Below are 11,694 nucleotides of genomic sequence, written 5' to 3'. Positions count from 1 at the left end.
GTTTTGATTAGCGTTCGAACAATCGGCCCTAAGACTTTTATAATTCGTCTAATAAATTATTATAACATAATAAAACAGACCATCAAATTTCATTAAATTCGATTTAACAAATTTAGTATAGTAATTTTGCAATCAAATTTTTTTTAATCGAATTTGTTTTAAATCTTGCACAACAAAAACCAGAACTTTTAGAATTTAAAAGTTTGCCAATTATTTTACTTTTTTACAGTGGTTCCTGATATACAACTGGTCTAAGTTGACCGGCATTTGAAACGAAGTTATAAACAATAGGATAATAATCTTTAAACCGTTACCTTTTTCTCGATAAAAATTTTCATATCTTCAAGATATTTATAAAATAATATGTATTATAATAATAAAAACCATCAGTATTAAGTGTGAAAATGCAAAAGAAAAGGTTGGAACAAATTTAATTTCAAATATCAAAATCGGTATACCTAAAAAAGTGTATTTTCTCGGCTTCCAATGAAGCAATTTTCTTTATTTTTTTTAATCCGACCGAACTCGAACAGAGCCATCTAAAAACGCATTACAAAATGCCGGAGATGCTTTAGTTTTGTTAAAAGTAAATAAATTTATTTATACTCTAGTCGAAAGATACCCAAATGCCTCTGAATCTATAGAAATCATACGCTGATTTTTCTGAGAATGTTATCGAATCACAAAAAATATGAAAAAAAGTATACTATTTCTACCCCCGGGCTTCTCCCTAAAACCACCCACTGTAGCAGTTATCACGCTGCTCCCTTAAAAATCTGCTTAGATATGCTCATGGCCCAAATTAAAATGTAAGAGGTCGCTGTGGTGTGAAGGTCAAAGCCCAAATCTTAGTGGGGTCAAGACTGGATAATGCCTAGCAGCCTTGCACATCTCTGGTGGCGAATTCGGAACCGATTTGAGAAGTGAGCATCTTTTACATTTGTAGAAATTTCAGTTATTACTATCATTAAATATTAAAGCAACTCAAATTAAGAAAAAAAACTTAAGTAATAATAAATTTGATATCAAACCGATTTGGGGCCGAGTTAAGCTCGAGACTGCACAGGACCAATGGTCACTAGAGACAAGGCTTGTCGTGTCTAGCTCAAAAACCAACACATTCACTGGAAAGAACATCGATTCCAGTCAAACCCTCTCGCCCCTGGCTCGCTGGCTGCCTGAAAAGTGACGAAGAAAGAAGAACGAAAAATCGCCGGTGATTTTTCAACAACAACAACAACATTCAAACTCAAGCCTGAAGAGGGTCAACCGACCCTAAATGGGCACTTCGAACATTCTCTCCCTCATGAATAAAGAATCCCTACCCTATCCTCCGAGAATGAACACTGATGTGTGTATGTGTGTGGAAGAGCAACACTTGAAGAAATTACCTTGGCTTATTCCAGTCAGCTTTCCGTTGTCGTTGGTTTTTGCAGAGCCGAGAGGGTCAAACTCAATGTGGACCTGTTTTCTGTGGAACCAGCTGTTGGAACAGATAAGCTTTTGTTAATTCTAAATTTATATAAATATTTGCAAATCGTTTTATATATTTAAATTGTTGATACTTGTTTTGATTTACAATCAGTTATGCTTATATTTATATATTCAAGTAAACTTACTAGTTTTTTATAAATAGGGAAGGGGTAATTAAAGTTTATATAGGTTGTTCAATAAGGGAGGGGAAAATTTAATATGGTTTTTTTTAATAGGTTTTTATAGAGTCTCTGAACCGACTCATTCTATTACATATTTTATATAAATATCTTGATTATAGTAATTGGTATTTAGTTGCTCTTCGAACACATATTAATCCTATCGGTGAGTACCTCACCCCTTTGCGTTTGCTAGGTAAGGTATTTATTTATTATAACCATAGTTGTTCTTTTCTTACCTTTAATACCTAACCTAGTCTAGGTTTACTTTGTATTTTAATACTAACCTTTAGTGTTGAGTTATTTCGCTTTTCTCCTGGACTTTAGATTATTGTTTTTACTAATACCCTTGTTACTTGGCATAGTAGTGGTGGTATTTTTATTTGTTCGTGGCTATTAAATATTTATTAGGCCCTATTTACCTTTACATTCCCACCACTACTGTTATTTCAGTTTTTCTTTTACATGTAGGTTAATTATTTAAACTGTGTTTATCAAAATTTATAAATATAGTTGTCACCAGTAGTTAGCTTTTTATTTAAGTTTCTACTAACCTATTTTAAACTCATTTCAGGTTAGTGTATTAGGTATACCTGTTTCTTGTTTTTCCTCATTTCTCAATTCTCAAGCTAGTCTTAAGTGACGCCCACATTCAATACCTTAGGCAACTTCGTATATTTACTTATAGTGTCTTCAATACAAGGATAAATTCCAAGTTGTCCTATATAATTTCATTGTGTTACAACGTCTCATTTTCTTTCTTGTTTGTATAATTTTATCTTCCTATATATTGGTCTTTTATCTCAAACTCAATTTTAAGTGTAGAAAAGTTAGTCCGAATTCTCCCTTGAGATTTGGTGCTTCTCTGGAGCTTTAAATTGAGTCTTCTGAGCAAAGCCATTCTTTATTAATACATTCAATAAATTCACTTCAAATTCTACTTTTTGTAAATTTTTATTCCTAAATTACAATACCCCAGAGTATTGGGGTTTCACCACTTCGTAGGGAAAAAACGGAAAACGTCGATTTAACAAGAATCTGTGCGCCGCAAGTCTGATGTATTTTGCCGCAATTTAAGTCAGTTTCTATAAAAGTATTAAATAAATAAACGTTGCGTAATTTTTGCTATTTTTTACGATTCTCATGGGATCACTTCTTAATTAACCGGTAACAATGAAATTTCTATTTTTAAAGCACAATCTTCAAAACCTATGGCATGAATTTTCGGTTTTGATTTTTGGCAACAAATGTGAGACGTTTCAAATATGCCTAAAAAAACTCTGAATTTAGACTTTCACATTCCAAACGATTGTACGTTACGGAAAATACTTCCATGAATACGGCAATGGGTAAAATTTGCAGCTTAAGTAGTGAAGTTTAGAAAATTGGTGCAGTCAGTTATGAGCAGGATAAGTCATTGAGGTATCAAGATAGATGGGAGATTCATAAGATAGCTGAATATGTTAAGAGCATCAAGCGGGAATATCCTCAGATTCAACACTCCTAAAACAGCCATGAGCGAAAAGTTTTATTTTAATATGTAATTAATGTTTGATAATACTTAAACAATTATTTGTATGACTACAATTTTTTAATAAACAGTATATTTGGTAAGATTTATTTTATTTTCCTTTATATTTATAACTTGTATAACTTTTGGGAGGGTACTGTAACTTACGAAGTTGATGTGATAGACAAAATCTGCGCTTATTTTTGCAGTGGGACGTCAAAAGTTATTGAACACAAGTCACAGATTTGAAACAACAAAATTGCTATTCCTCTATGCTAATAACGTATTAAATGTTGTATTTAGTCCACATGCTCATTTTTTGAAATAGACTGATTTATAGATATAAAGTTTCTTAATACAAGTTGATTCATTAAGTTTTGGCTCTAGTAGAAATAATTTTTATTCCACATTTTAAAAAGTGCTCTTAATTCACATTAGACAATTAAATAAAGCCATGGATTAGCTGGGTAATCATGAATAATGTATATTTCGCTGCAACTTTTAATTTTACTACTCTAAATCAATGAATCCACTTTATCTTATAACTAGTCAATTACACAATGACCGGTGTATATACGGTACTCTGATAATGCTATTGCAGGCGGTCATATTTAAGTCCTGTTACTTATACTATTGGTAATCTTGTGAAAATAAAATATCATATTTTACAAAAAAATAAAAAACATTATATTTAGCTATCAAATTAAAACAGTACAGATTTGAAGGGAAAACTATGTACAACAGAGTTTTGCAATAAAATAAATAACGTAAAAAACAAATTAAGAGGAATATGTGACACCCGCCTTTGAATGGCCCTGCGATCCCAACGTGTAATACTGTGGAGCTTGCGCAGCTGAACCTGCTGACTGAGAATAGTAGAGCTGTGGGCTAGATTGAGCGGCAGACTCGTACTCCTGTGGCAGCTGGTAGGTGTATTGTTGAGAAGGAGCTGAGGAATAAGTTTCTTCTTGGGTAGCGGCTTGAGCAGCAGAAGCCTTTTGGTATTGGTAGACTACAGGAGAAGCAGCTTGTTGGTAAGAGAGTTTTTGTGGTGCAGCTTGGTGGTAAACGGGTTGTTGTGGAGCCTGAGGTTGTTGTTCGGCAGCAGCATAGGCAGCTTTTTGAGCGATTTGTTGGTATATTTCTTCGTAATTTGGTGCAGAACTGGCTGTGTAGGCATTTGATGGAGCAGCACTAGCTGAGTAGGCATTTTGTGGAACAGCGCTGTATTGAGTTTTAGCAGCTGAAGTGTACTGAACTTTTGGAGATGAGGTGTATTGGACAGCTGATGGAGTGTACTGAACTTTAGGGGACGTTATATACTGCACTTTGGGTTGGGAACTGTAGTCGGCTTTTGCTGATTGTTCTGATTGGTAAGAGACAGGGACGTCCTGGCTTGAAGCTTGTTGGCCAGCAAGTTGTTTCAAAAGACCTAAGTTATTGTATGACACAATAGGGCTGCTGTAGCTGAAACTAGACACATCGGCTGCTGAGGAATACTGTACTTGCTGTTTGGGTTGTTGTGCGAAAGTGTACTGAAACAAAAATAACGCAATATAAAATTTGGATATACATTTTTCAAATGTGGTTTAAATAGTAATTTTTGGATTAAAAATATCTTTAACTAAAAAAAACGTCATATGATCCGGTTAAAAAAATATAAAAAAATATTCGTATGGCATAATTCGTAAGTAATAAACATAGCATATTCATAGTTTCTTGTTATCAATTCCTTTATTTTTTTATCCTTTCGGGTACATTCTATATCTTGTATTGACTTTTATTATAATTTTTAATAAAATTCTGTGGCTATGTAGAAAATTAAATTTTTGTTGGATGTGATTTTTATTTTGTATTCGCTGGACAGATTTTTGCATTTTTACTGTTCAGTTTAATGTTTTTTTGTCGTTGTTTAGCTTTGATGTAAGACCTTTCAAGCTTTTATTTTTTTAGACTGTTTTTTGTTTGTTGCTTTTTATAGGACTACTTCTAATATATTATTTAACTCGTTGATAGGTCTGTATATGTGTATGTTCGTACTGCTCAGAAAGTGTTCTATGGGGGAGTTCTGGACTAAACAGGAGTTCCACAGTACTTCGCTCCGGACAACCTGGCCAAAGAAGTTCATATCGCTGACATGGTGTGTTTCAGAAGCTAATAGGAAAGTTTCAGTGGATATATAGGAGGAAATGGTAGGTGTGAATCAAACAATTATATGCGAATAAACTGAGAACATAACATAGGGGCTGCCAAAGAAAAAATTGAAACTCTGTAATGGTTGTCCTGATGACTTCCATAACTTACAGATTTACAGATTTCCTTGCAGGTTTTTGAAGGTTCTAAAATGTATGAGGAATAGCTGATGACAAATCGTTGTAGATGTAGATTTTAAAAAGTTCTTTAATTTGCTATTTTTGAAACTAACAAACATAACCAATTGATCAAGATCATTGTAAAAACCCTAATTTCTGCAGTAATTTATAACTGTTAATAACTATGTTTTTTGCATAATGATACAACTACTTGAAATTATGGCAATTAATGAGTTAATGAAGTATGTCAAATATCAGCTAGATCCACCAAATAGTTTATAAGTTATTCAATTTGTTTTTCCCAAAGTGTAACTATTTAAACAAACATAATGGCCCAAACAGTAATTTTATAGGTGTTTAGCAGATCGCAATAAAATTCTTTGAGGCTTAATTTTAAGATGTAATAAAAAACATTTTTTCAAATTTGTTTTTAAAGCATTATTTAAAAACTGACTTTTGACCTTATAAAAATTGTTAATACCTTTGATATTTTTTATGTAACGCGCTTGTAGTCTCATTAAAATAGAACCTTCTAATATCAATAGGAACCAAGACAGCAATTTTTTTTCTTAAAATTATATTTCGATTATTTATTGACGTTAATAGCTGAAAATTCAACATATTATAAACGAAGATCTAAATTTTATTATCCATTTTATAGAATGCATATACCAAGCAGGAGTAAAAAGGTATAACGGGTTAAAATGATGGTACTCGTAAAATACCACGTTTTCGAGCTTCATTTTTTATAGAATGGAACTTCAGATTAAAACGCACTGAAAAAAATGCAATATCTCGGATTTTATGGTACACAGAAGCTTGATTTATTTTTGTTTTAATTATGATGCTCCATAAACTAATAAGAACTCTGCTAATTTTGCCTTCCGGAAAAATCTAAAAAGCCCGGAGAAATCAATTAGTTAAATTTTTTCATAAAAAAGTTGAATTTTACCATTATTTTCTAACAAATAGTTAAATTTTATTAATTAATAATAATATTCTATATTAATATTATATTTATAACATTAATTATATAAAATTAATTTATAAACAAATATAGTAATAATTATTAATTTTTCTTGTAAAGTAGAAAAAGATTCGACTCATTTTTTTGTTGTAATTTTCCGATTTTTTCTAGAGGTGAAAGTAGTCCAGTTCTTATTATTTTGTCGAGCTACTTCATTTAAAAAAATGAATGTTCTACGTGCGATAAAAGGTGAGATATTGCATATTTTTCCAATTTGAAGTTCCATTAAAAAAATGGAGCTGGGAAAGTTCTCCCCTCCACTTTAAGGTGGCGGTATTTTACGATTACCGATGGCCAAACCCTTGGCTAAACCTCTGACGTTGAATGTCGATTGAACAGGAATATTTTCCAGATATTTTAAAAGTGGCAACAATTTCTTCAATACATAAAAAAGATAAAAGAAATTACATTCAAAACTACAGACCTATTAGCCTTTTAAATAGTATTGCCAAGATTTTTGAAAGTATTCTTTATGATAATATATATGAGCATGTTAAAAGTAAAATCAGAAAATTCCAGCATGGTTTTGTAAGAGACAAATCAACAGTAACTAATCTCTGTGTTCTCTCTGAACATATTTCTAAGGCTATTGAGCAGGGGAACAGTTGGACGTTCTGTATACTGATTGCGAAAAAGATTTGTTAAGGTAAACCACTGTGTTCTTTTAAATTAACTGGTACAGTTTGTTTTCTCAAGAAAAGCTTTTAATTATTAAAATCTTATTTGTCAGATAGAAAGAATACAGTAAAAGTAGGTAATAGCTTTTCTCGCCAATGTGTCATCCTCAGGAGTCCCACAGGGAAGCAAACTAGGACCATTGCTCTTTATTTTATTTATTAACGACTTGCCAGACTGACTAAGATTAGTTATCCAATGGTTTAACGATTCAAAAATGACCCTTAATGTTAAAAAGTGTGCAGTAGCGAAAACTCAATAGTGTTATTGAAGATTATTATATTAATCATGATCGAGTTGAAAAAGTAAGTGTTATGAAGGATCCTGGAGTTAAATTTCAAATCAACATGAAGTTCAATATACCCTTTTATGAAATAACTAATAAAGCTTATCGTGCTTTGGGTTTTGTCGGTAGAAATAGCAAACATTTCAGAATAAGCACAATTATAAAACTCTATAATGCTCTGGTGATACCACATATGAAATATGTTTCAATTATGTCCTACTGCATTTTCAAACTCAGAAATGATTGAAAAAGTTCAAAAACGATTTTTAAGATTTCTATACGTAAAGAAAAATAAGAAATATCCATATGTGGTCTCATACAGGGTAATGTTAGACTCATTTCAGTTGCAGTCACTTGCACTAGAAGAAACAGTCAGTGCGTTATGTTCATATACTTGATTTTTAACAGTATTAAGTACACAAACTATGGTTTAATTGAGTTTATTTACTGTAGGGTACCCAATAGTAGGTTAAGGATAACTAACCTAGATCTATTCTTTACAAATTGCTATAGAAACATATCACCAGTAATACACAATATGTTTAAACAATATGTTAAAAATTTGTAATGAAGTATTTAATAGACTGACTTATGTGGATATATTTAATGTAAAAAGCTGTAAACTTAAGACATTGCTTGCTCATCAGCACTAGGTTTAAGGGGTTTATTGTATTGTTTTCTTATTGTATTATTAATGTCCGTTTCTGTCATTCATTTGTTGTATTTTTTTTTGTCTTAAATACTTTGCATGTAAGTACTATTAGTCTATAGTGTTTGTAAGGTGTCTAAATAAATAAATAAATTACTATCACTTTAACAGGTTATAACTTTCTACACCTTTCCTTACGTATGCCATCTATAAATTGGATCATAAAATTGAGATGTTCACTTATAATCTATTCAATTTTTAGCTTTTAATATTAATCATCAATGGAAATAGGATTAAAAGAATGCTTTCCCGATTCTTAATTCTCATAGAAGGTTCTTTTTTCATGTTGTGTTTTTTCACTTAAACAGTTTTTTAAAAATAATTTAGATAAAATGTGAAATATTTTTTTAATACATCTTAAAACTGAAGCCCCAGAGAATCGATTACGATCTGATAAATGATCTCTAGAGTCACTTTTTGGGCAAGTACAACTTACAAACAAAAAAGTAGTTATATTATAATGGCATTGTTCAAAAAAGAAAGTTATTAACATTTACAAATTACTGCAAAATGAGGGTTATATTTAATTATCTCTGTCAATATTTTATGTATGTTAATTCGAAAACTCGCACTGTAAATAACTTTTTGAGACTCACAAACTTTATTTAAATAATTTTTCTCTATAATCTATAAGAAACGTTTTAAAGCAAAAATGATTTTTTTATTTTTAATGATTGTTTAATGAAATAAATAAAAATGATGTATCCCTCATATACCTTCAGTACCTTCAAAATCCTGTATAAATTGTTACGTGAAGTAGATATTTTTTTCACAGATTGACTGGGGTACATATTCTGCAATATACAGGTAAATCATTGTCGGTATAGGACAAAAATATAACACATTACACAATATTTTCGTCAACTATGTAACAAAATCCTTTGTCTTTAATTTACCCTTCGTTACTGTGCTGGAAAATAGTGGCAAATTAGCACGAGTATCGCACTACAAACTTTCATGATCTAGGCTAGGCAAACCCAAATCCGACTTTTACATTTACACCATTTAAAAATTCTTTTCATCTAAGTAGGTATTATTTTGAAGGTTAAATAAATGCTTATTATGTTCTATTTATTAAATATATTAATTAATTTGTATTATCTTAATCAACTTTAACAGTCAAATTCTTTTGATACATTTTTACTTTAGAGTATAGAAAATATTTTTATGATATCTTTATATTACTTATTTGACTTAAAAATATATAAGATATTATTCTGATATTTTTTACGAACCTAAGGCAAATATTTGTTAATTAATTTATCGTAACGTTAAGGAATCTATAGCAAAAGCTAATGAATTAATTGTTATAAATTCACTTTCTCTAAAAATTCCAACAGATGGAGCAATAACATAAAAATAATCGTCATTCTTGTTTTTATGTCGATATAGAAAAGCAGTAACATCATGTGCGGGTATAACGGTCGGTTTAAAATTGGATTTATGTTGCAGCATTCTTTACCAAATTACTGAAATAAAAGAGAAACTTGAACTTGAAATGCGCTTGTTTTAATAATTTATAACCAACAGATTGAAACCGACTGAATTTTAAATTTAACTTAAAATTGAGTTTGTCATAAAAATTCACTGCAAATTATTTAAATTAGTAAAAGTTTATAAAATATTAATTAGTTTGTGTGAAAGTAATAAAAATAGTAATTAATATCGCAATTGTAGTTTTTCTTTTGCATTCATGACTCGGGGGAACTCTTTTGCCTTTCGAGAGACTTAGCCATAGCATCATTTTGTGCGGGATCTTCCTGTGTTTGGTCTTTCTGTTGATTGGTTGTTTTTATTCGAACATTTTCTTTATTCATTCATTAAATTCATTGAATTTTTCATTAAGTAACTTAAAATTCATAACCTATTTCTTGTATAATTATTAGAATAAATAGGTTGTCTTTTAAAGTGGTTCTATTATGTCCAAATTAATTTTAATGATAATATAAATGAAATATTTTTTTTTTCAATAAAAGTGTAGTTAATGTATGTTTAAAACGTGTTTTTTTAAGTCTTCTTTTTTGGTGTGATTCTTCACCATTCAAACCTATCTATAGATAACCATTGCCGATATATGTGAAGCAAACCTTAACCCGTTTTTAAAAAAATTTACATAAAAATCAGCTATGTCGGTTCAAACTTTTGTCAAAAATGATAGCAACTTCAAAAATATATTCGTAGAAGAGCTGTAAACAAATATCCTGGTCAATAAATTAATTTTAAATGACTTGCATACTAATAAACTTATATAACAAACAATGATTGGAAATAATAAACTACGAGAATAATGACTGGTGCAACTGAAAATTAGATACCTGTAGTGTTTATTACCCTTTTCGGAAGATAACTTTCTTCTGAGTTCATATACTTATACATACAAATTGGAAAGTTGCAATTACTTCGTTATTGTTACTTTAGATTTAATTGAATATGATGGCAAAATTATTATTACTTCATTATTTGATTACTATCCGGAATTATATCGTATAAACAAATTGAATTATATTAAATATTAATAAAATATTTTATTTTAGATGTTTTTAAAAGCCCTAATTTTTAATTTTTACGTCAACTAATGGTCTGTTATTGATCTATTATTGGCCTGTTCCATTCTATACCTAATTTTTTGTTCAGGTTTTATGGACTTGACTTTCGTAAGGATCTAATAATCGTAATATTTAAATACGATACGAAAGACGATACCCGAAAATGCATATTTTGTGTATCGACATAAAAGTTTTGCTCAGTGTCACTCTGGAAAGTCCAAAGAAGACTGGTCCTTGTTTGTTTTTTGCAGTACTTCATCTCCATTAGCGCAAACTTTTTAAATATCCATTTTGTCATTATACTGGGTACACTTTACCAATATTATGTTGTCTTTGGATTCTGGCTTTTTATGGCTGAAAGATCTTCTTCTGGCAAGTTCCTTAGATCCTTTATTGCCTTGTACTTCTGATGGTCTGGTACCCATACAACTGCGACACTCTAGGTGTTCCCACACTGGCCTGGAGTCTAGCATAATAACATAGGACTCCTAATAGCTCTCTTAACCGCTTGAATATATATATATATATATATATATATATATATATATATATATATATATATATATATATATATATATATATATAACGGTGGTATAGGTATCTGAGAAAATGCCTAACTGATATTAAACTGATTTGAAAATCTCAAAATATCAAACAAATGTTTTATTGATAATGGTCGGAAAACGTTTTAAAGAATTGTAATCCTTTTCGATAAATTTTAAATATTTTTAATAAAATATACCATTATCCACCAGATGTCTTTAATTTTTGTAAGTTTTTTAAACTATGTTATATAGTTTTTACGCTTTTACACAGAAGATAGAGACGAATTTTCAATGGTTATAGCCAACCTTTACTAGTGGACAACCAACCTTCATTAGTATACAGCCAATTACTGGGATTTTTTTCTTTTACTTTGTAGCGTAAAAGTAATTTCTGAATGAGAGTTAAAAAGTGATAGAAGTTGTTCTATGAAT

The 11,694-nt window shown here is 30.3% G+C and overlaps 1 protein-coding gene across 1 annotated transcript in view; it reads right to left on the bottom strand.

Annotated features, from left to right (window-relative positions):
- Nucleotides 1–3,825: 3,825 nt before the first annotated feature.
- Nucleotides 3,826–11,694, bottom strand: part of LOC140438473 (uncharacterized) — a 34,332-nt gene continuing 26,463 nt past the window's right edge. Inside the window, exon 3 of the mRNA XM_072528140.1 lies at nt 3,826–4,697. Coding sequence (XP_072384241.1) covers nt 3,942–4,697 — 756 coding nt within the window. The 3' untranslated portion in view covers nt 3,826–3,941. The remainder of the gene's footprint in view (nt 4,698–11,694) is intronic.

Source organism: Diabrotica undecimpunctata, chromosome 4, assembly GCF_040954645.1.
Source record: "Diabrotica undecimpunctata isolate CICGRU chromosome 4, icDiaUnde3, whole genome shotgun sequence".
NCBI classification, from domain to species: domain Eukaryota; kingdom Metazoa; phylum Arthropoda; class Insecta; order Coleoptera; family Chrysomelidae; genus Diabrotica; species Diabrotica undecimpunctata.
The sequence above is the reverse complement of the archived record's forward strand: the minus strand, read 5'-3'. Positions and strand labels throughout refer to the sequence as shown.